Source organism: Eretmochelys imbricata, chromosome 10, assembly GCF_965152235.1.
Source record: "Eretmochelys imbricata isolate rEreImb1 chromosome 10, rEreImb1.hap1, whole genome shotgun sequence".
NCBI classification, from domain to species: domain Eukaryota; kingdom Metazoa; phylum Chordata; order Testudines; family Cheloniidae; genus Eretmochelys; species Eretmochelys imbricata.
The window spans coordinates 38927392-38949257 of NC_135581.1; the positions used below are offsets into that span (position 1 = coordinate 38927392).

Sequence of the window (21866 nt, forward strand, 5' to 3'; positions counted from 1 at the left end):
GGACCTGAGGAGGTCATCTAGTCCAACCCCCTGCTCAAAGCAGGACCAATCCACAACTAAATCATCCCAGCCAGGGCTTTGTCAAGTTTGACCTTAAAAACCTCTAAGGAAGGAGATTCCACCACCTCCCTAGGTAACTCATTCCAGTTCTTCACCACCCTCCTAGTGAAAAAGTTTTTCCTAATATCCAACCTAAACCTCTCCCACTGCAACTTCAGACCATTACTCCTTGTTCTGTCATCTGGTGCCACTGAGAACAGTCTAGATCAATCCTCTTTGGAATCCCCTTTCAGGTAGTTGAAAGCAGCTATCAAATCCCCCCTCATTCTTCTCTTCTGCAGACAAAGTAATCCCAGTTCTCTCAGCCTCTCTCATAAGTCACGTGCTCCAGCCCCCTAATCATTTTTGTTGCCCTCCGCTGGACGCTTTCCAATTTTTCCACATCCTTCTTGTAGTATGGGGCCCAAAACTGGACACCAATGCCGAATAGAGGGGAATGATTACGTCCCTCGAGCTGCTGGCAATGCTCCTACTTATACAAATGCCAAAATGCCAAAATCCAAAATGCCGTTCGCCTTCTTGGCAACAAGGGTACACTGTTGATTCATATCCAGCTTCTCGTCCACTGTAACCCCTCGGTCCTTTTCTGCAGAACTGCTGCCTAGCCACTCGGTCTCTAGTCTGTAGCAGTGCATGGGATTCTTCCGTCCTAAGTGCAGGACTCTGCACTTGTCCTTGTTGAACCTCATCAGATTTCTTTTGGCCCAATCCTCTAATTTGTCTAGGTCCCTCTGTATCCTATTCCTACCCTCCAGAGTACCTACCAGATACCCTCCAGAGTATCTACCACTCCTCCCAGTTTAGTGTCATCTGCGAACTTGCTGAGAATGCAATCCACACCATCCTCCAGATCATTAATAAAGATATTGAACAAAATCGGCCCTTGGGGCACTCTGCTTGATACCAGCTGCCAACTACCCATTGAGCCCGGTGATCTAGCCAGCTTTCTATCTACCTTATAGTCCATTCATCCAGCCCATACTTCTTTAACTTGCTGGCAAGAATACTGTGGGAGACCGGATCAAAAGCTTTGTAAATCCCACTGGGGAAAAAAGTATTAGCCTTCATTCCTTGGCTGAACGGGTGGTCTGAATGAGAGGGATCTTGAGAGCTCTGCTAGGGATATAGACAACCCCCTGGAGGTGGTGGTGATAAAGCAAACCGAGAATGCTGGGCTGGAGTAGCCTCTTGCCTCAGTTGCCTCATCATTTGTGTGATATTGACTCGTGCTTCAGTACCAACCATTTAGTTTCTCATGGTAATCTGACTCTCCTATCCACATCTCATCTGAGTCCACACTTAGTGTGATGATACCTATTGTCAAAGTTTGACTCAGACTCACAATTTATCAGACCACTCTGTTTTATTAGCAAAGCTGCTCTGCTAATACATTTAGAAGTGAGCCCCCCGAGTGGGGCTTGTGTCTCTTAATTTATACAGTTTTTGGAGAACAAGTTACAGAGAAGTTACAGACAAAAGAAGAAAAAAGATTTTAGTCACCACCCTTCGAGATCCCTGAGACCAGTCAGGTATCTTCAATTACCTGCCACCCTTAACAATCTCCTTTAACAGCTTCCAGTTAACTTAACTAATTGCCCTTCACACCTTCCATTCTGATGCCTGCTTCTTAGACGTGCTGGCTCTATCTTAATTGCTTCTCCATTCAAAAGCTAACTGTCCCTACATGTGCTCCCTCAGATACTTTGTAACATGTTTTGGCATGCCCTCTCATATACAATGTATCCAGCATGTCCCCTTATACAACGCCATACTTATACAATGTTATACTTCCACGCTATACAGCCAGGATAGATTTAACACAACCTTCCTATTGTATTAGCTGTATTTTAGTGTATTAGCTGCTCCCTATTCCGTCTGCCCTTTCCCCTGCATTTCACTTCACCCCCTTTAGCACGTATCATTCCAGCGAGTGGCAATCCGTTAGGTAACTGGTAATTTTTTCTTTCTCAGTGAGCTTTCTCTGCAGTTCAGTCATTCTCTTTGCAGGATGCCTTTCATCTTCCCCATTCATTCTTGTCTTTTAGTTGCTTGGAAACCAGGATCACAGAAAAGCTGAGATTGAAAAAATGAAGCAAACGTATGACTCTCAGCAACAGAAGCTGGAACAGAGAGTGTGAGTGTTTGAGGCCATCCCACCCCCTAGTAGAGTTGTTTGCCTAGCCCCTCGCACTGGAATATCTCAGCCTCACCAACATGAATGAATTGAATAGCATCCCTATTTTACAGCGAGAAACCGAAAGCACAGAGATAAAGGCTGCAAGTTTCAAGGGGCCCTGTGGATTTTAGGTGTCTGTCTCCTATTGAAGGTCAGTGGAATTTGGGTCCCTAAATCCTTGATGCCCCTTTGAAAACTGGAGCCTAACTGACATGCCCAGGATCACACAGAGAATCTGTGGCAGAGCATGAACAGAGCCCAGGTCTCCTGAGTTCCTGTGTCTTAAGCATATGATCATTCTTTCTTCCATCAATAGGCAGAGACTGAGAAGCTCAGCCCATGCTAGGGGAAAGGCTGTGACTAGAGGGGCTTTGCTCTCCCTTTCACATTAGTAGGCTTGGAATGAAATTTGCCTTTGGTTTCAAGTGAGCAGAGTTTGATGGTCTCAGCCCAGCATATAGTGGGCCACAGTTTGTAATATCTGCTTAAGAGATACCTGTACCAGGATATCAGGCTTTTTTGCGTTGCTCAGCCTTGAGGACATAAATTGGCAAAGTTGCATGGAGTTGTGGGGTAGGACAGGTGCATAGCTCCTGCCTGTGCTTTTTCTGGCTCTAATCAATACTATTGGTTCCTTGCCTTAAGCACTACAGTATGCCAAATGGCGTGGACAGTATTCTGGGACAATGGAACAGCCATTTATGGAAGAGCACCTCAGTGATTAAGGTGACATGTCCCCCCATTCTGTGTATGCAGGGTGGCAATGGGGAAGGAGCTGCAGCAGGCCAAAAGAGTGATTCGCAATACTCAGCACAAACTGGTGGAGCAGTCAGCGGTAAGATCCCTAGGACCCATCCTCTGACACTGTGACTCACCGAGATTGTCAGCTCCTCCTTTGGTTGTACAGCACCATACGCTAGTAACTTGGAGCCAATAGCAAGATGGGTGAGGCTCTGACCTGGAAGTCTCCCCTCCATGAAGTTTTGTCAGCATCTCATTCTGCAGGAGGGCTTGATCAATCTCGACTGCTGTTTCTGATAGCAGGGTCAGACTATATCAAGGAGAAACACCTGTGTTCAGCACATTTGTATAGCACTATGGAGCAGGGCCAGCTCATCCTCCATGGATGTGTTAAGTTTTGTGCTTCTGTCTCTAGGAAGCCAGAAACTGTCATTCTTCTGGATAAACTAACCCCTTTAGTACCTGGAAGATTCAGTTCCTCAATACTAAGGGGCCACATAAATGAGTTGCTGAGTCTTAGTCCAATTTTTAGTTATTGAACAGCTCCCTGCCTCTGTTTTCCTAGCTATAAAATAGAGGCAATAAGAATTTCCTCCCTCACAAGGTTCTGAAACGTCATTCCATAATGCTTGTAAAGTGTTTTGAGATCACCAGAGGGAAGGTGCCAATCAATTGGTGCCCAGATTCTTTGGGGGATGGGCAGCATATTTGGGGAATGGGTGCAGTAAACATTTCCTGGGTTGTTCTTGGATGACAGCAGAATCTTCCCTCCCTCTCTGCCCTTTATGAACAGTCTGATGTGGTCCCTTATGCCCTGCTTTTTAATAGTGACTTTTTCCTGGGAAAATGGACTGTTTGAGAATAAAGTTTCTAAGTTAACCTTCCTTTTCCTATTGAGTACTAGTGATTAAAGCTCAGCTGGCCAATAGGAGGCCCAGGGAAGAACCTGGTTCCCTGGGGTGACTGTATGCTTCTTGTGCTGTAGGTGCTGCTCACCTCTCAGAGCCAGCTCAAGGAGGTGGAGGTTGAGAATTCCCAACTGCAGCTTCAGCTGAAGGAGCTGAATGAGGAATATCGCTGTCGTCTTACTCAATACATCAAGGACCTGGTGGTGAGGATCCCTGCCATGTATGGGCATCTGCATTTCCATTCTTTGGGTTTAGTTATTCCTTCCTGTTTCACATGCAGACATTTGAATTTGGCCACTGCCCACTGCTCTTAAAACTCTACTGTTTCCCTCTTCGTGCTGTAGGCTAGTGGAGTAATACCACTCTGTCAGGTGGCTGCTAGGGAGAGTTGAAGAATGGGATCTTTTCTCCCTCTTTATGAAAGTCTAACAATACGCTGCATGTATTCTGATTGCAGCCCATGAGTCTGGGGGCAGGAGTACCCAAATCATTGCCTGACCCAGATTTCCCATGTGACAGCCCAGAACTATCACCGAGTCTCTGCCACGTCTCTCTCTCGGTCAAGTTATTTTAATTGCACGTTCATTTTATTTATTATGGCTACTTTTCAATTGGCTTTTAAATCCAGTGCCCTGGAAGTCTCTCTCAGCAGGCCAGACTGTGCCACTTTTGGCTTCACAGTGTGCTGACTCCATCGTCTGTGGTAAAAGAATCCTCCCTTTGTTCCTCCAGGAGGAAACACTGACACCCTCCATGATCCATGGCCTCTTCACCTTTCCTGCTGTATCACAGAATCTGGTAACATGAGTGGCCTAAGGTTATTATGGGAATACACTTCTCTGGCATGCAATGAGTTTTCCAGGGGATCAATGAGGACTCAGAGCACTGCAGAAGTGTTAGACTTCATGGCATAGGACCTACACTGATCCCTGAGTACATTCTGCAGGACAGTTCATTGAGGAAAACTGGCCATATCTTGGAAGAAATCTGCTAGTCTCTCCATCCTAGGTAGCAGTACAGTCTTTGCCAACAGCTGCAAGAGATTGCAGTGTGGTGATGGATCAAGAGAACAACTGAAAGGAACCTTTGCTAAGAAGAACAGCTCAGTTTCTAATAGAGCTCTGTAATCTTCTGAACAAACAAGGAGTCAGAGATAGTGTGGCCTAATGGAGTGAGCAGAGGAATAGAAGCCAGCATTCTCACCTCTGCCATTGACTCACTGTGTGTCCAAGGCATTAACGTCTCTGTGCCTCGTTTTCCCCACTTGCTGGAGGCTAGTTAGTTTGTACTGGACTTACTAATTGGAAAGTACTGTAAATGTTAAGCATTCTGATGATGATGAGTTCTCCTGTGCAGGACAGGGAGTAGCCACCCTAATACATTGGTTGAGTGTCTTAGGAAACAGCCATTCTGTGTCCAGCAGTCTGCTTGAGCTGATTTCCTTCTCTGTGTTTAAAGGAATATATGGACAGCAAATCAAATGCTTCTAAGGGGCCCAACAAAGTACCAGCTGACCATGCTTACATGAAGTGCTTTGTGGATGGCATGCTGAAGGACATCCGGGCTGCCCATAAATCTCGGGAGGAGCAGCTGGCTGGAGCTGTGCGCGGTTACAAGAAGCGTATGCAGAACCTCATCAAAACACATGAAAACCTGCTGATTGCTTATAGGTAGGTCAGGGGGCTTTTGAGTGCTTTCTGTAGCCATGAAAGATCATCATTCCGCTAAAGCACCCAAATAAGAAGGACTGCTTAGAACAACTTGTGCTCTATAGTCCTTCAGAGCAACACTACACCATCCTCCATTAATGGTGGAGAGGCAACCAGAGGCTAGTGGTTGGAGCGGAGAATTTGTGATCTGGAAACTTGGGTTCTGTTTTTGACTTGCTAAACACCCTTGAAAATCAGGAGCAAAGCATCTCAACTTATGTACCCAAAATTGGGACTCTTCTCAAAATTCAGGCATTCTTTGTGCCTTAGTTTCCCACTATGTAAAATGTGAATTAAGACACTTGCTAAACTTTGTAAAGCTCTATAGGCAAGAGGTGCAGTATAAATGCACAGCACTTACTTTAATTTTTCTAACCAGGGTTACCTCATGCTACATAATCCTTCCATGCAACACTTGCTCCATACTTGATGCTGTGTCCTTCTCATTTCATAGAGCCCTTCCCTAAAACACAACCATGTACCATTGTCTTTCCCAGCAGATAGGACTGTAGGTAATAGTTGAGAAGCACTGGCTTTGATGGAACTCTGAGTTCCTCTATTCTCTCTGTTAGCAGAAACATGCCAAAGAATAGTATGAATGCTTCTGGCTGGTTCTACTCATCTCAGTGTGTGGCTTGGCCTCTCATTGGTATCAGATATGCAGAAACAAGTGGACAGTAATTTACCGAGCTGATGCTGCCTCCCTCATTGTTATTACTTGTTGTTTGACTACCCTGCTGGCTTCTTTTAAGGATGCAGCGTGAGCAGATCCAGTCTCAGGGTGGCAGCAAGATAGACCCAGGCCCTCCTGAGTTCCATTTCACCATCACAGATTCTGAGCTACTGACAAGCACAACCCAGGAGCTAAACCAGCTGCGAGAGGACAAAGCAAAACTAGAGACACAGCTGCATGAACTGCAGGAGAAGGTAACCACATGCTTCACTGCATTGCTGTTGTGCAGGGAGTGGACTTGTCAGGTGGAAAGAGAGGTTCAGTTTGATCTCTCATTTTCCCCTCTTGATCCTCTAGTGCAGTGGTTCTCAATCTATTTACCATTGTGGGCCACATCCAATACTACCTGTATGGCCCTGAGGATGTCACATGGGCTGCAGCTGTGTGCTGATTGGGCTGCAGGTTGAGAACCACTGCTCTAGTGTTTGTTGTAGCCCAGGCTGCCCTTCTGGGGGGCAGCACCAGCAATGGCCCATGCTCTCCGTCCCTTTGTGCCTCTCCTTGTGACAACTGTGAGGAGGTGGGACACCTGATCACAGTTGTCATGTCTAGTATAGTTGTACCTGCTGGACCTCTACAGTGTGTAGGTTTGCACACTGCAGAGAGGTTGTAGGGATGACAGAGATCTGTGGGGGAGGGTTGTTTATTCTTCAGTCTGGGGATTGTGGAGGAAGCTAACGAGTGAATAGGCTGGGAAGAAGGGGTCGACTCTGGTAGCAGGTACTGCTGCTCTCACAGTAGTTCTGTCGTGGTAGCAGTGAGAGCTGCTAGTCCATAACTACCTTAAGGATACTATAGTTGCAGCCTCACTTTTTGGAGAAAAGCCAGGGAGGCAAGAGAGGGCAGAGCAAAGATTTCACTGTCCTTAGAGGCTTTACTGTCTCAGCAAAATAAAATATACAAGGAATTGAATGGCAGACAGTACCTGGAAAGATTCCAGTTTTATCCATTTCCTCTCCTTAATTTTGTCCAAGAGCAGTTATGTTCCTAAGTTCAAATGAGCTAGCTTTACTTCCCAGTAGAGAGGAAGAGCCACAAGCCTTGAGATCATCTTGCACAGCACTTCCTTGTTGGTGTCAGTGGTGGCCATTTACAACAACAGAGATGTGTCCAATGCTGGCCCTGCAAAGAAACAGGGATTCCATTGGGTTAATGCTCACAAAGATGATGTTCTTCCTTTGCCTATAGAAAAGACTGCGTGAAAGCTCTGCACTAGGACCATCTCTTCACCAGTAAGTAGCTTCCATTTATGTAATTGGTATTGTAATCTCCGTGTCAAAGGTGGCTGCCTCCTTCATCCCTCTGCATAACACTACGGATCCAGAGCTGCTTCAGCTGTTTGGGGAAAGGAAATAAATAAGGACAGGAGAGGCCGTGCTGACTGAAATAATTTAATATGTACAAAAACGTAGTAAGTAGAAAAGTCAGTTTTGTCAGGTACAGCATGCTTAGTCTGGAAATGAGGTAGCCATTGAGGCCCTAATTTTAATCATACTTGTAGTGCCATTGATTTAAATGGGACTACCTGTGTCCTTAAAGAATCAGGGAAGTCTTGTTTCTGCTTTCTCACAGTACATGAACATGCTTGCAAGTTTTGGGTGGAGCAGGGGTTGGTGCAGGTGTGCCACAACTGTGTCTGGTACCTCCTAGATTTGGCTGCTTGTCACTTATTCAGTAGTTTTTGATGAGTTATCTTTCTTTCCTCACTACTCAGTTATTCTACTGAGACTCTAATTACCGAGCTCACAGAGAGAGAACAGATGCTAGTACAGGGGTCGGCAACATTTTAGAAGTGGTGTGCCGAGTCTTCATTTATTCACTTTAATTTAAGGTTTCGCGTGCCAATAATACATTTTAATGTTTTTTAGAATGTCTCTCCCTATAAGTCTATATATTATATAACTAAACTATTGTCGTATGTAAACAAGGTTTTCAAAATGTTTAAGAAGCTTCATTTAAAATTAAATTAAAATGCTGATCTTACGCTGCTGGCACGCTCAGCCCGTTGCCGGCCTGGGGTTCCATTCACCTAGGCCGGCAGCGGGCTTAGTGGGGCCTGCGGCCGGGACCCTGGCTGGCAAGGAGCAGGCAGCCAGAACCCCAGACTGGCAGTGGGCTGAGCGGGGCCGGTGGCCAGGACCCCAGACTGGCAGTGGGCTGAGCGGCTCGGCCCGCTGCCACTCAGCCTGCTGTCGGTCTGGGGTTCTGTCCCCCGGCTCCTGCCAGCCAGGGTCCCGGCTGCCGGCCCCGCTCAGCCTGCTGCCGGTCCTGGCCCTGTCCACATAGAGTAGGTACCTACCTTCTCCCTGGTTCTAGCCATTCTCTTCCTCTCTCTGCACTGAGATGAGGGTGGGAGTGTGCTGAGAACAGGGCTGGGGGTGAAGGAGCAGGTTGGGGGTTGGGGTGTAGGGTCTAGTCAGGAGCTAGAATGAGGGAGGGGGCTCAGGGTTGGGGCAGGAGGTTTGGGTGTGGAGTGCTTACCTGGGCAGCTCCCATTTGGTGCGAGGGGTGCAGGTGGGAATGTGGGTGTGGGTGTGTGTGCAGGAGCTCCCGTTTGGTGCTCAGGGTGGGAGTGGGGATGTGGGGAGTGCAAGAGTCAGGGCATGGGGATGGGGGTGTGCGAGGAGGGTGCAAGAGTCAGGGCTGGGGGGGCTGGGTATGTGGGGGGGTGCCGGAGTCAGGGCTGGGGTTGTGGGGGGGAGGGTGCAGGGGTCAGGACACGGGGCTGGGGTGTGTGGGGTGTGCAGGGGTGAGGGCAGAGGGCTGGGTGTGTGTGAGGAGGGTTCAGGGGTCAGGGCAGAGGGCTGGGGTGTGTGGGGGGGTACAGGGGTCAGGGCAGAGGGCTAGGCCTGAGCGGCTCACGGCAGGGGGCTGGAGGGGATATGCCCTGATTCCACCCCCTTCCCCAAGATCCCTGGAGCAGAGAGTGCGCTGCGGCTCCGCTTTTACCTCTCACCCACTTTTTCCTCTCCCCCTCCGTAGCAAGGGCTGTCAGCTGATCGTCCACGGAAAAGAGTGGGCCAGGCCAGGCAGGATTTTTAGTGGCACGCTGCTGTCTGCCCGGGTCTGGCAGACAGCAGCGTGCCATTAAAAATTGGCCCGCTTGCCATGTTTGGCACGTGTGCCATAGGTTGCTGACCCCTGTGTTAGTATAAAACTGTTAAGGTTAGAAATATGCCTCCTGCAGGGGGCCCTGCAGCTGTAGGAGACACACATGGTCTCGTGTCCTTAGGGTCTAAAGAGGACACTGTCCACACTTCTCTCTAAGGGATCCATCTTTCCAGGCAGCAGTGATAGGTAGAGCCCTGTGCGTATACAAAGTTTTATCCGCATCTGATCCACAAACACGGTCCGTGGATACAAAGTGGATAGCTGCAGATTTGCAGGGCTCTAGTGATAGGAAGTAATAGTGACTCAGGAACTAAGAGGAGATTCTGCAATCAAGAGCAGGGAAGTATACAGGGTGAGAAGGGCCTGCCATTGCTGCTGTCCTCAGTACTACCACACTATGGGCATGTGTTTAAAGATACTCGCTATGCTGAACTTGAAGAATCAGTAGAAATTCTGATGATTGGCAGATGAGGGGAGAGGGAGAGTAACTTGGAGGGACTACAGTTTTTCCACCATGAATAGCCTATTATTTTTTGGTAACTTCACCCTGCTAAACTTGTAAGCACAGAGGACTCTGTCTTCCCAACAGAGAGGGCTAGAAACATATTTCTTTTTCAATGAAAGCTTAGATTACACAGTGGAGCTTGTACTAGACCCCTCCCAAAAGCTATTACATATAAGACCAACAAATTCAGGGCCTGTTTCTCTGTTGCCTAATTCCCCATGCAGTGATTGACACTAGGACAAAGTGGGCATAAAACACTAGTCATCTGATTTGTTACCATTTCACACGCACTTGGCACTTCCTTTCAACAGGTCTACACAATGGCACCAGGGCAGGGCAGTGGAGTATCAGGCTCTGTCTCTAATGAGTAACAGCTTTTATGCTCCAGCTTGGTCAAGGTGTCCCATGCACTATTGTCACTGTAGATTAGAGTATAACAGAAGCTAGGAGTTCTTAGATGAAGCTGCTTTGGAGTTATGAGTGGACAGAGAGAATAATTTTCAGAAAAAAATTCCCCCCTCTTCAACACCTCATTCTTGTAAATACCCTACCACAGCAGAACATTACACTGCACACCCAATTCTCTCCTTGGGAAGAGGATGAGAGAACAGACACGTAACAGACCGTAGTAAAATTTCTTAATGTGCTACTGGAAAGTGCTTAGATCCCCTGGTGATGAGGGTAGGATATGAACCTCTATCAACCAGAATACTTGTCCAATTAATCTGACACTTTCCTGAACACTTTTCTGTGAATGACTTCATGTGAGAAATGGTAGGTGGAAATCATCCTCCCCCCCTTGAAATTGGGGTGTGTGAATGAGAAAGAGAATTCAGTTTATAATATAAACTATATTAAAGCCTTACCCATGGAGTCTCTAGTGTGACATATTTCAAACAGAAATTCAGTTTTAAAGAGATTCAAATATGTAACTCTTCTGAATCAGTGAGACCCTAAGCTACATGGTTACCAAGTGTCTCTAGAAATGAGCGCTAGCTCTATGCGTGATTCTGCCATCATTTCCTGTGCTGAGCAATACTTTAATCCTTGAGCGCATCCATTTATTTCAATGGGACTACTTGAGGAGTAAGGGACAAAAGTAGCAGAATCTGGACCTTAGTAATGCATCTTCCTGTTAAGTTTCTTTTAGAGTTTAGTTCTATCCATACTTGTAATGACATTTATTTTCTGTTTATATCCTTGCCATGATCTCCCTCCTTTTACTAGACTGACAATGCATATTGTTAGAGACAAGGTGGGTGAGGAATTTTTTTTTTATTGGACCAACTTCTGTTGAGAAGTTAATCCAATAAAAGACATTACCTCACCCCCCTTGTGTCTCATATCCTGAGAGCAATACAGCTAGAACACTGCAAATGCATGTTGTTAACAGAGTTGATTCACTGAGAGCTATTGCTGTATTTCCATTACTATTTAAACATATGTATTTTGCTGTTATTTTTGATCTCTTAACTATTTTACTTATATAAAATTAAAATCCCCTTCGTCCAGAAAGGTTTCAGAGTAGCAGCTTTGTTAGTCTGTATTCGCAAAAAGAAAAGGAGTACTTGTGACACCTTAGAGATTAACCAATTTATTTGAGCATAAGCTTTCCTGAGCTACAGCTCACTTTTTTTCAGTTGTTAACACAGTCACCAGAGGGAGCTCTTTCAATCCCAATTAAGCCTCTAACTTCTATATGGGCTAGAGTTTGAACACAATGCATTTCTCATTTCATACCATTCTTTCTATATAATCAAAATCCCCTGGCCATCAGATGTGACCTATATTTTACTTATTCAGTCCAGGACAGAATAGGAAGAACTTTCCCATGGCTTGGCTGCCTATTTCTTCATAATTAGCTCATCTGTCACCGTTTTTACACTCCACTTCAGAATGTGTGGATTTGTGCAGAAGCACAAAAAGAATTAAGTGCTAGTGTTTGGCATTTGTTCTGCCTCTCACCTCTTTTCCCTTAAAGTTCAACCCTAGTGAGTCAGGTTAATGATTATTTCTGCACTGAGTCCCTTCTCATGTCTGTTTTGATGATGTAAACTAAGGGCAAATCCAGCCACCTCAGCAGAGATCCAGGTTATAGGACCTGTGACTCTCATTGCCCAGGCAGGTGAAGGAATAGAGGTGTGCTCTGTAGCCATGCAGGGAATCAGGCTGGAAGATGATCTGAAATTTATGCTTTCTAGGGTGCTGAAAAGGCAGTAGCAGTCTGGCGGCCATGCCAAGCCCCATGGTTTAGGGATGGTCTGGCTTTGTATACATGATTGTAACTAACATCTGCTGCTCTATCCTAGCAAGCTGGATGAGGTGGGCTGGGCAGAGATCAGAAAGCAGCTCCAGGAGTTCACACATACCACGCAGGTAAAATACTTTCTGTTCTGAGGCAGACTGAAAAGAGGGCTAAGCATAGACCAAGCACTTCTGCAATTGTAATGGTCACTGCCACCGTTACCATTACATGTTCATTCCCAGGACAGATGCTTTTCTTGATCTAACATGCTGCTACCTGCTGGAGCTCTTCCAAAACATTTCCCATCTGTGCACCAGCAGCAGTGCAGCTCCACTGGGAGATAACACCACTGGCAGCTCCAGAGCAGACAAGCTGCTTGTGGCCAGTGGCAGTTTTACCACCATGTTGTCTAGATTTGCCCTGAGCAGGGTTGGTTGCCATGGTAGTTAAAAACACTAGCGCTCCCTTTATTACTACCACTGGTGAATACAAAGAAGGGAAACATTCAGAAGGAAAGGCTGTCGCAGAGACCCCAAGCACAGTTTCTGAAACACTGTTGCCTGCAGTACTCTAGCACTTCAATCACTTTCAGTGCTGGGTTGCGGGGGGACAACTGCTGGAAGCATTTGCAGCAGGGCTTCAATTTCCTAGTCTGGATTAGCTATAGACACCGAAGCAAAACATGCTTTCCTATCGTTTCTTCTGTCCATACAAGTTAGGAGAAATCATATAACACTTTGTGGTCACATGGTTGGTTGTTTTTTTTAAAATTTCATTTAGACAAGGACTAAAGGAGGGAAGCAGTGTGGCCTAGCAGATAGAGCACTGTAATAAAACCTCAGGAGATATAATGCCGGCTTGGCCACTGGCCTGCTGGGTGACCTCGGGGAAGTCATAGCACAACTCTGTGCTTCAGTTTTCCCAGCTGTAAAATGGGGATAATACTCCTTTGTAAAATACTTTGAGATCTACTGAAGAAAAGCACTAAATAAGAGCCAGAGATTATTATTATAAAGGGAAGATCTCTTTAAAAACTCTTGCAAGGGAAGGGGATGGAGGTCATATACATTCCAATGCTGTACATCTGGAAGCCACACTACCAATCCCCACATCGCCCTAGTGGAGAGAGTAGGTTGTGAGGTGGTTGTCTGGGGATAACTGGGGGTGTTTTAGGCCTGGATTTAACACTCTTTCCTGCTGATCGTGTAACAGGAGGCTTTGATATTAAACAGCACCTCCCCTCTCAGCCCATCTCAATGCACCTGACAGTGTCTCCAAGCTGGCTGCACTGGTAGGATGTCATTGTTTTCAGGGCACTGAACACCTGTGGTTTGGCTTTTTGGGAGGCTCATGTGTCTGAATGTTGTTCTGATTTTCAGTTAACCGGGCAGCTTATTTAGCTTAATGCCCAGAAATCTCAGGGCTGGAGGATGCGTGCATGAGAAATTCAGTAGCCTCTGATTTGATGACCACTTCAGAGGGAAGAGTCAGCACCAGTCCAGTGCTTCCCACAAAGCACTCCCTTATCACTTCTTGTTCTCTCCTTGCTATTTCTGCCCCCAGGAGGATCTGGAGAGGGAGAGAAGCCAGCTGCTGACTCAGGCAATTGTGGCAGAAGAGCAGGTGCTGGAGCTGCAGGAATATGTAGATAAGCATCTTGCAAGGTGAGATGGGGATCCCTTCATCTGTCCTGTGCCCCATGCAAAAGGCTTACTTCCAGGGCTGATGAATACTGTGATAACTGCTCCAGTGTAGACACCTGACCTAACTGCTGCCTTCCCACAGTGCAGCCCAGCTAATGTTTGAAAGTGAATCCAGCTGTGTGAACAGCTGGCAATATCAGTAGCTCAGCATGATCAAGGGAGTTTGCATCTGTTCTTTCTAGGGACATAATATTTCCTTCCTCTGGGCTGCAGCCCACACTGCAGATGATGAAAGCTGTGTAGGAGGCTAAGGAGGGGGTGAGTGGGGAAAGACTGTCTAGAATTCAAAGCCTTTCCACTCTGTAACTCATTTAACATGTCCGCTGTCTCCAACTGGTTCATCACAGCCACAGCAAGGGAGAGAAGCTGCTAGTGCTTCCACCACCAGGAGGTGCTATTACACTTAGCTTGTACAACTGCAACTAATTGCTCTTAAAAACAGAGGACCAAAATCATGCCTGGTGTAACTCCCAGGCTTGTTGCTGATGGAATCCCTTGGCTGAGTTCCTAGGTATCAGTTCACATGAAGTGTTGGGACAAATGTAGCACTGCCCTTAGCTGTAGTTTTCCCGTCTGGATAGCGTTTGGGAACTTGGCTTCAGCCTCACATTGGCTTTACAATCTCAGTCCTCAGCAGAGTTCTTATGACCACAGCTGATGCAAGGTTGATATTGCTTTTCTTTGTAACCTGTGTTTCTTGCAGGTACAAGCAGGAGATCCTGAGGTTAAGGAAACTTGTAGGGAGCGAGGCACCCAGAGCATTCAGTGCTGGGGCTTCTGATGCTCACTTAATGCAGAGATCCAAAAGGACCATCAGCCCTGAACTGTAGCTTTTGCCATGGCCCTGACAATCATAGGAAAGACAAGGACATAAAACTGAGTTGCTGCCAGGCTGCAGTATTCAGTGTTCTGGCACACCAAGAGATAATCCACTCCAGCAAGTGCTCTTCACATTAGGGCCCTCTTACTAGAGGACTAGGACTTGCTGAGAAGGAAATCAGCAGTATACATTTGACTGTACAGAGGTAAATAAATTTACTAAAAATCAAGATCAAAACTCAGTGCTTTGTTCCCACTTTATCTTGTTTTGTCAAGTTTCCCTCCCTCCAGCAGGCCATAAAGATTTCCCTTTTATTGCAGAAGTGCTCAGTAGCCGCAGAGCACCATTGCTGATACCTCAGGGTAGTGCAGCACCAGAGTGGGTTGAACCATCACCCAAACTTAGTCTACTGCAGAGCTGGTGGACTCAGTTTACTATGCACCTGAATTAACAGGTTCCCTTCACCTTCTGCTAGACCGTTGCCTTTAGCATTGTAACAGCTGCAAAGTGCTGTGCTTCACCGGTGCTAACTCCCACCACCTCACCCCTGTCTGAGCTAGAGAGGAGTTAAAGTAGGGTTCAGGTTAGGATTTGAGCTCAGTTGCTCTTATGCACAGGGCACTGAAGAGACTTTACTGCTCTGCACTCATGGTGAGTTGTTCCATGGAGAAGGGCCTGCTGGGTGGGGATTACGTGAGGAAGACCTACAGGGAATTGATTAGCAGGGAGAAAAGGAGAGACCTGGAGAAGCTGCATTATTGAGCCTTCCCCCCAGGGAATTCTGAACACAGTCCAGAATGGCTCTGTCTACAGTGAGGGGCAAGCAGCACCCCAGCCCTGCCAGAAGAATGAACAGAGTCCCGTAGCCCTTTTATTGTTAGAAAATGAATTGCAAATAAATTAAGAAGAGAAATGAGTTATTTCAAACGAGAATCAAAGATTCAGCTCTTCAGTCTTGTGACAATTCTTTGGGGATTTCCAGCCCAATTCCACAGCTCAAAGGCTGTCCAGGATTCTGGTTCTAGGGAAGCCAGAGCACATGGGGTAAAGTCTGGCAAATCATCACCCCTCCCTTCTCATTGCAACACCCCCCCAACCCCCATGCTTGCTGGGCTGTTCAGCTGAACAGCCACACTATGGCAGCATTTGCCCTCCAGAGCAGTTCTGAGGGGCTAAAAAAGCACACACATTTGCAGAGGCTCCAATGCTATTGTCCAGGCTGTAAACCCCAGCTGCAGCTGGGCTCTCAACTCATTCTGGGCTTCCCTCAAATTTGTTCTTTGTTTGCCGTACAGTCTTGATATCATAGGCCCAGCTTCTGTTCATACCCTCTCCAACATTGGTGGTTGGCATCCAGGTGGGAAAGGGGAAGCGTCCAGCCACCACACGGGCCTCGTCTGGCAGTTCCGCAAGCAGCTTTGTCTCTAGGAGAGGTAGCTAATGGGGAGGAGGAAGGGGAAGCTGTTACTAACAGTCACAGATATCACAAGGAGGGGAAAAAGTTGGTGTGTGTGTGTGTGTGATGCGTTCTAGAGACTTTTTGCAGGTTTGCCATTGGTTAGCAGAGTTGTCATTTTGATTATTAATATTGATATTGAAGTGGCATCCAGTGGCCCCAGTCAGGATCCGGACCCCACTATGGTGGGCATTGTGGAAACGCATTTATAGATGAAGCCCCAGGACACATTCATTGAGCTTTGCTTTTATGTCCAAAAATTAATTTTATCTCAACAGTAAACAGTAATAGCCCAGAAGGGGGCTAGCTCCCTGGAGATAAGTAAATGCCAGCAAGATTTATTCTTTAGTGGTAATATCCACAGGGCAATAAATAATAGCTTCATAGAAACTTATCTCAACACTACCTGGGATGGAGTTCAGTAGGCCCCTGTTGCAAGACTTCTAAGTATTGCCAGTCTATCAGAATAAGCAGGGTTTATGATAACCCTTTTTTTAATCTCTGAACTGAGGCCAGATCTGCAGATGCACTGAGCACTTGCTGCACCCATTGAAACAAGCAGGAGGCGCAGGTGTTCAGCACCCCAGCACGTTTAGGAATTTTGAATCACAAAATGCAAACTTTGATGTATCCATCCCTACAGCTACACAATGTGCTGACTGCATTCACCTACCTCTGTAGTCACTGGGCGTGCCGGTGCTCAGCATCTCACAGAGCTGGCTGGGGATACAGTAAGAGGTGTATACTCAGCACACGTGGGCAGTTTCTCAGCAGATCCAACATTTGGACTATCCCCGCTCAACGAAAACTCCCACTGACTATGATGGGGCCATTAGGAGGTGTTCACAGCAGCCTTGTTAAGGCAGTTGCACTAGGATTTGATTGGTTATGTGAAACATATATAGTTCTAGTGCCATTTTCTTAAGGGTTTTTGCCAACATTCAGGATGATCCCATTAGTCTGAGTATCCTCCCCTCTCATTGATTTGCCCAACGAAGTATGAAATTGTCAACCAGCCCTTCACCCTTAACCTCCTGTACCTGTCCCTAGAGCACGCTTGGACTTACCACACTGGGAGCTAGGAACACAGAGACGTTGTTGCAGTCAGACACGTTTACCTTTAAGAGGATAAAGTCAGTCAAGGGGAGAGAAATAACAGGCTGAGGGGATTGTACAATGTGTGCTGGGGAAAGAGGATCTTAGTGGCATCTTAGGTCTGTGCACAAGGGTCAAACTTCACTTGTTGACATACAGGAAGTTATTCTAAACCCCAAAGAGGTCAATAATATTGAGCAAGTGAGATTTTTGGGAGGGCAGAGTTGTGCTGTTATCAGGAGGTGCTGCAAAAACCCTGTTACTAGACTAGATGCAGGTGTGTCTCTGATAACAGATTAAATAAAATCTTAGGGTCCCAAAATGTAGAGATGGGACTGACTTACTAGTTCATAGAGTCCAGTGGTTCTCAACCTATTTACCATTGTGGGCCGCAATGTGGCTGTGTGTGTTATGCGAGCTGCATTCACACAATATATATACACTAGCTGTATGGCCCTGAGGATGTCACATGGGCTGTAACTGTGTGCTGATTGAGCTGCAAGCCGCCTGTAGGTTGAGAATCACTGATCTAATCCATCCCCGCCAGTGTTTTCTCCAGCCTAGTTTTAGATGTGTGGAGAGGTTCAGCTTTTGCTAATAGATCTTTAGGAGGCTCAATGCACTTCTAGAGTCCCAGCTATAGACGGTCAATATGAGAGGAGCATCTTCAAGCTTGCCCTCCAGCTGCACTGAGAAAGGACATTTGTGCAAGCTAGGGGGCTCTTTCATATCCCTCTTGTAGAGTTTCCCAGCTCTCCAGACCTCAGTGTTTTCAACATCATTTTCAGCTGTGTGTGTTAAAGGCCAGAAGAAGGAAAACAGATGGATGATCCCAGCTAAACACACCTGAGGAACCTACAAAGGTGACTTAACAGTAATTCAATATTATTGGACAGAGAGAGCCAATGTGGCTTTCTTCTCCCTTTTGCCACAGTGCTGCTGATGTAGGAACTGAGGAAAATTTCTAGCACACAAAGTATATCTGATTCACAAGGAACAGTTCCAGTGGGGGAAAGGGGAAAAAAAACCCAGTGCCTCTAATAAGTAGGTTTGGAGGAGAATGCTGAACCTTTTGTCCAGCGTGGCTAAAGCCCTGATGTCTGTGTTTAGCAGAGGTGGTAGGTCCTTTGATCTTAGAGACAATGTAGTCAGGCAGGCTCAGAAATCCAGAGTCCTGACTCCATCACAAGAAGTTACCTTCCATAGATCTTGCCGATGGTAGAAAACCTTCCCGTAACACCCAGCCCTCCAGGCGCGATAGTTGGAGAGTCTCAACAGCCAGGGGTTGAGTTCGTAGCCAACAGCTGGTCTGAAGCCTCGTTTATATGCTTCTAATACCTGGAGAGAGGAATTGAAACCAAAATAAACCTCCATGTTTGTTCCTGAAATAATCTCTGGAGCAGTGGCTGTAGATCAGAGAGCTTCCAGCTACTCCATTCCCAGGAGCAGTCACTGTGGGGAATGGGATAAGAGTACTGTCCATAAGGAGTATATTTACTTGCACTGCATTCTCTAATCAGCTCTTTTAGGGAATGGGGTAGGAAGGTAAGGAGTAGGTGATTAATGACCAGATGCCAGTGTAGAAGATAGTTGGCAAAGCTCAACATGTAACATGGTACGTCCTTCAAGATAAATCAGTGAGGCAGTGGACTAGAGAGACTGAGGGCGTGATCCTGTGAAGGGCTGAATTTTCAACTCCACTCAGTTCAGTGTGCTCAGGACCTCCCAAGAGGCAGTCAGCACCTTGCAGGCTCAGACTCAGAATGAGGAAAGGAGGAGGGGACAAGACAGGCATGAGCATGGTTGTAAGTACCAGTCTTATCAGAACTTTTTTCTGATAAGCTAAAGCGGTTCCCTTCCACTGGCTGTGGGGTACTATAGTTGCTCCAATCCCTTCCTTTCCCAGCAGGAGTCATTCTAAGATGTGAGGAGTAACAGCAGTGTGGGGGCTCTCAACTGCTCCAGTCCCAGATTCGTTAAGGAGTCCAAGTCTAGGAAAGGGACATAGGCATGCTCCTTAGGGAGCAACTCACAGTTACTCCAGTCCCAGGAAGTCTTTGCAGAGAATGGGTAAGAGCAATTGCCTTGAAAGAGCTTCCAGTCTAAGGAGTTACACTGGTGTAAGCCTACTGCAATCCCAACTAAGTTTCTCTAGATATACACTGACGTAACAGGGAGCAGGATGTGGATGCTCTTGCAGTGGGAGATCTTGCAGTGGGAGATACCTTTAACACTATTAACTCTTCAAAATGCAAACCAGCAGCTGTGAATATCAGACAAGAGGACTTTTTCCTCTCTTACAATTCTGCCATCTCCTGACCCTAAATCCACCATCTTCCCAGAGCGTCCTTTCAGCAGCGACATCACATTCTCAACTTGCTTGGCACTTGATGGTACATATGGCACCTGGGTTAGAGAAATGAGAAATATAAGCCCCAGTCAAACACAAGTTACCTTTCTGGTGTTCCAGTCGTGTCAGAGTATTGCAGGATTCAGTAAAGCATCCTGCATAGCATGGTATTTTGGGACATGTAGTTCCACACATGTGCAGGCTGCACATTCATTACAAACAAGGCCTAATCCTGCAGATGGATTTGTACAGGCAAACACTTGTTATAGCCCAGAGCTCAACTAACTTCATTAGATTTCCACATGGGCACAAGGGTTTGCCTATATGGATTTGACTGCAAGATCAGGGCAATAAAGTGAAGTCAAGGGTAGTCGCTTTGGTCACCTACACATTAGGTCTATCTGAATAGGAGGAAACCACCTGAAGAAAGCAAACTGGGGACTGAGACCTAGAGGAGCTAGCCTCAGCCACTATGCTAAACGCAACTGGAAATTAGGAGCCAGATCCATAGCTGGTAGATTGATTTAAATGAAGCTTATCCAAGCAGAAGGTTGGATCCTAAGTAGTTCTCACCAAAACACAGCTAGAGTACTAAAAATGAAGCCTATCATAGAGATCTTCTCACTTTACAGCTTTACAGATATTAATCATGTCAGCTATATTTCAGGTGCAGCATTTGTAAAGTGGTTTGGGAGCTTTCAGAATTAAACATCTTAAAACAAGAGACATTTGGCAAGGCTGCTAAGAACAAAAACTAACAAAATAATTCTCATGTGGTTTTATTTCCCATAGCAAATGCCTCAAATATCCTTCTGCCAGCAGGCCAGTTCATGAGTGACCCTATAACCAGTGGGTACGTGACAGAACAGAAACACTATAGTAAAGAAATGTTTCATGCACCTTCCAGGATGCCTTTATAAACCACACTGGGGGAACAAAATCATGTTATATAAAAAGCTTGGTAATATTCATCCCCCACACTGCTAAATATATACTTAATGCCTCTTCTCTTAAACCAGAACAAATCCCCATGAAAAAGCCCTGGCGAATGATCTACCTGTAACTTTAAAGGCACTCTGCGGAAGCCAGGCATGAGAATTCCTGCCCACATAACATAGGCAGCAAAACCTGTGCCAGCTGCAAGCTGCACAAGGCCCCAGCCACCAACAGTCTTCCCTTGCAGCTCCACTGCCAGCTCTTCCAGGTCATCAGGATCCATAGCTGTGAAAACACCAGGATCGGAAGGAGATTTCTTCATTAACCAGCTAATCATACTTGGCACGTATTCAGCATGCTGTATTTGTATTTACTGCACTGCACACACAGGGCGGTACAACCCCCACTATTATACCCTCCCTCAGGAACCTGTACTCATGTACGCCCTTCCCCCGGCCCGTTCCCCACACCTGGCGGGCCGAGGCAGGCTCGAGGCCGTGGCTTCTTTAAATCAGTCGTCCTTACACAAAGGCCATCACGAACTACCCGCATGCGCCCCATAATGCACCGCGTATACTCTCGTACCTAGACGCGCTGTCTTGGCGCGCACGCCGCTCTGGTGATGAGGAGGGGGCGGTGCCCCGCTCGTGGACTCTGGTCACTGTGGAAAGGTGGTCCGTGAGGGAAACACGTCCTTAGCAACGTTAGTTCCGCTGCTGGGTACTTAGGCAGCTGTTAACCCCCTTCCAAAACACTGCACCCTGCTCCCCCGCTTGAGACCCACCTAAGGGGATGCCACAGACTTGGAGGTTAAGAACATAACCATCGGCAGTACCGGGCTTGGATGGAGGTACTGGGGAAGGTTATGACGGGGGCGGGTACCGGGGCTGGACGGAGGGGGTACTGGGGAAGGTTGTGACGCGGGGTTCCGGGGCTAAACGGGGCGGGTACCAGGGTTGGATGATGGGATACTGGGAAAGATTATGACGGGGGGATACCTGGGTTGGATGGGGGGTACTGGGGAATGTTATGTCGGTGGTACTGTGGTTGGATGGGGGCACTGGGGAAGGTTATGACTGGGTTTACCGCGGTTGGATTGGGGGTGCCGGAGAACATTATGATTGGGGGGAAGGTTATGAGGGGGCTACCGGGGTTGGATGTGAAGAGTATTGGGGAAGTTTATGAAGGGGGTCACCGGGGTTGGATGAGGGGAGCTGGAGAGGGTTATGAGAGATGTACCCAGGTTGGGTGGGGTGGAACTGGGGAAGGTTATGATGGGGGGTGCTGGGGCATGATGGGGGGGCACTGGAGAAAGTTA

General features: G+C 46.9%; 2 protein-coding genes across 12 annotated transcripts in view; one reads left to right on the forward strand and one right to left on the reverse strand.

Moving 5' to 3' along the window:
* The window catches only part of CCDC78 (coiled-coil domain containing 78), a 69716-nt gene that overhangs the window by 41361 nt on the left and 6489 nt on the right, over positions 1 to 21866 (forward strand). For 4 of the 8 annotated variants that reach the window (XM_077829133.1, XM_077829135.1, XM_077829131.1 and 1 more), the window contains 10 exons: positions 2106 to 2194; positions 2993 to 3071; positions 3963 to 4088; positions 4618 to 4683; positions 5344 to 5555; positions 6347 to 6521; positions 7516 to 7559; positions 12253 to 12319; positions 13752 to 13852; positions 14595 to 14948. In XM_077829133.1, the coding sequence (XP_077685259.1) occupies positions 2106 to 2194; positions 2993 to 3071; positions 3963 to 4088; positions 4618 to 4683; positions 5344 to 5555; positions 6347 to 6521; positions 7516 to 7559; positions 12253 to 12319; positions 13752 to 13852; positions 14595 to 14721 (1086 nt within the window). In that variant the 3' untranslated portion in view covers positions 14722 to 14948. Of the gene's footprint in view, positions 1 to 2105; positions 2195 to 2992; positions 3072 to 3962; positions 4089 to 4617; positions 4684 to 5343; positions 5556 to 6346; positions 6522 to 7515; positions 7560 to 12252; positions 12320 to 13751; positions 13853 to 14594; positions 14949 to 21866 lie in introns of those variants that run through there. The other 4 variants (XR_013347388.1, XR_013347390.1, XM_077829132.1 and 1 more) reach the window with 4 other exon arrangements.
* On the reverse strand, positions 1444 to 21106 carry ANTKMT (adenine nucleotide translocase lysine methyltransferase). 4 transcript variants are annotated; one of them, XR_013347391.1, is made up of 8 exons: positions 21019 to 21106; positions 20670 to 20833; positions 19564 to 19668; positions 18460 to 18600; positions 17235 to 17285; positions 7253 to 7449; positions 3112 to 3287; positions 1444 to 2133 (listed from the first exon to the last, which is right to left on the reverse strand). XR_013347391.1 is itself a non-coding variant. In XM_077829138.1 (6 exons), exons 1-6 carry the CDS (start codon positions 21098 to 21100, stop codon positions 15963 to 15965), a joined length of 729 nt encoding a protein of 242 aa, XP_077685264.1. In that variant the 5' UTR covers positions 21101 to 21106; the 3' UTR covers positions 15570 to 15962. The 4 variants fall into 4 exon arrangements, 2 of the variants coding, with proteins under 2 accessions (XP_077685264.1, XP_077685265.1); XR_013347392.1 differs by lacking the exon at positions 3112 to 3287; XM_077829138.1 differs by lacking the exons at positions 1444 to 2133; positions 3112 to 3287; positions 7253 to 7449 and adding an exon at positions 15570 to 16148.

Coding starts and splice junctions, on each gene's coding strand:
- ANTKMT (XM_077829138.1), bottom strand. CDS start 21,100: ATGCGGGTAGTTCGTGATGGCCTTTGTGTAAGGACGACTGATTTAAAG. Junction 19,669..20,669: donor GAGTGCCTTTAAAGTTACAG/GTAGATCATTCG, acceptor TCTCTAACCCAG/GTGCCATATGTACCATCAAG. Junction 16,149..17,234: donor TGTTCCTAGCTCCCAGTGTG/GTAAGTCCAAGC, acceptor CCTCCCCATTAG/CTACCTCTCCTAGAGACAAA.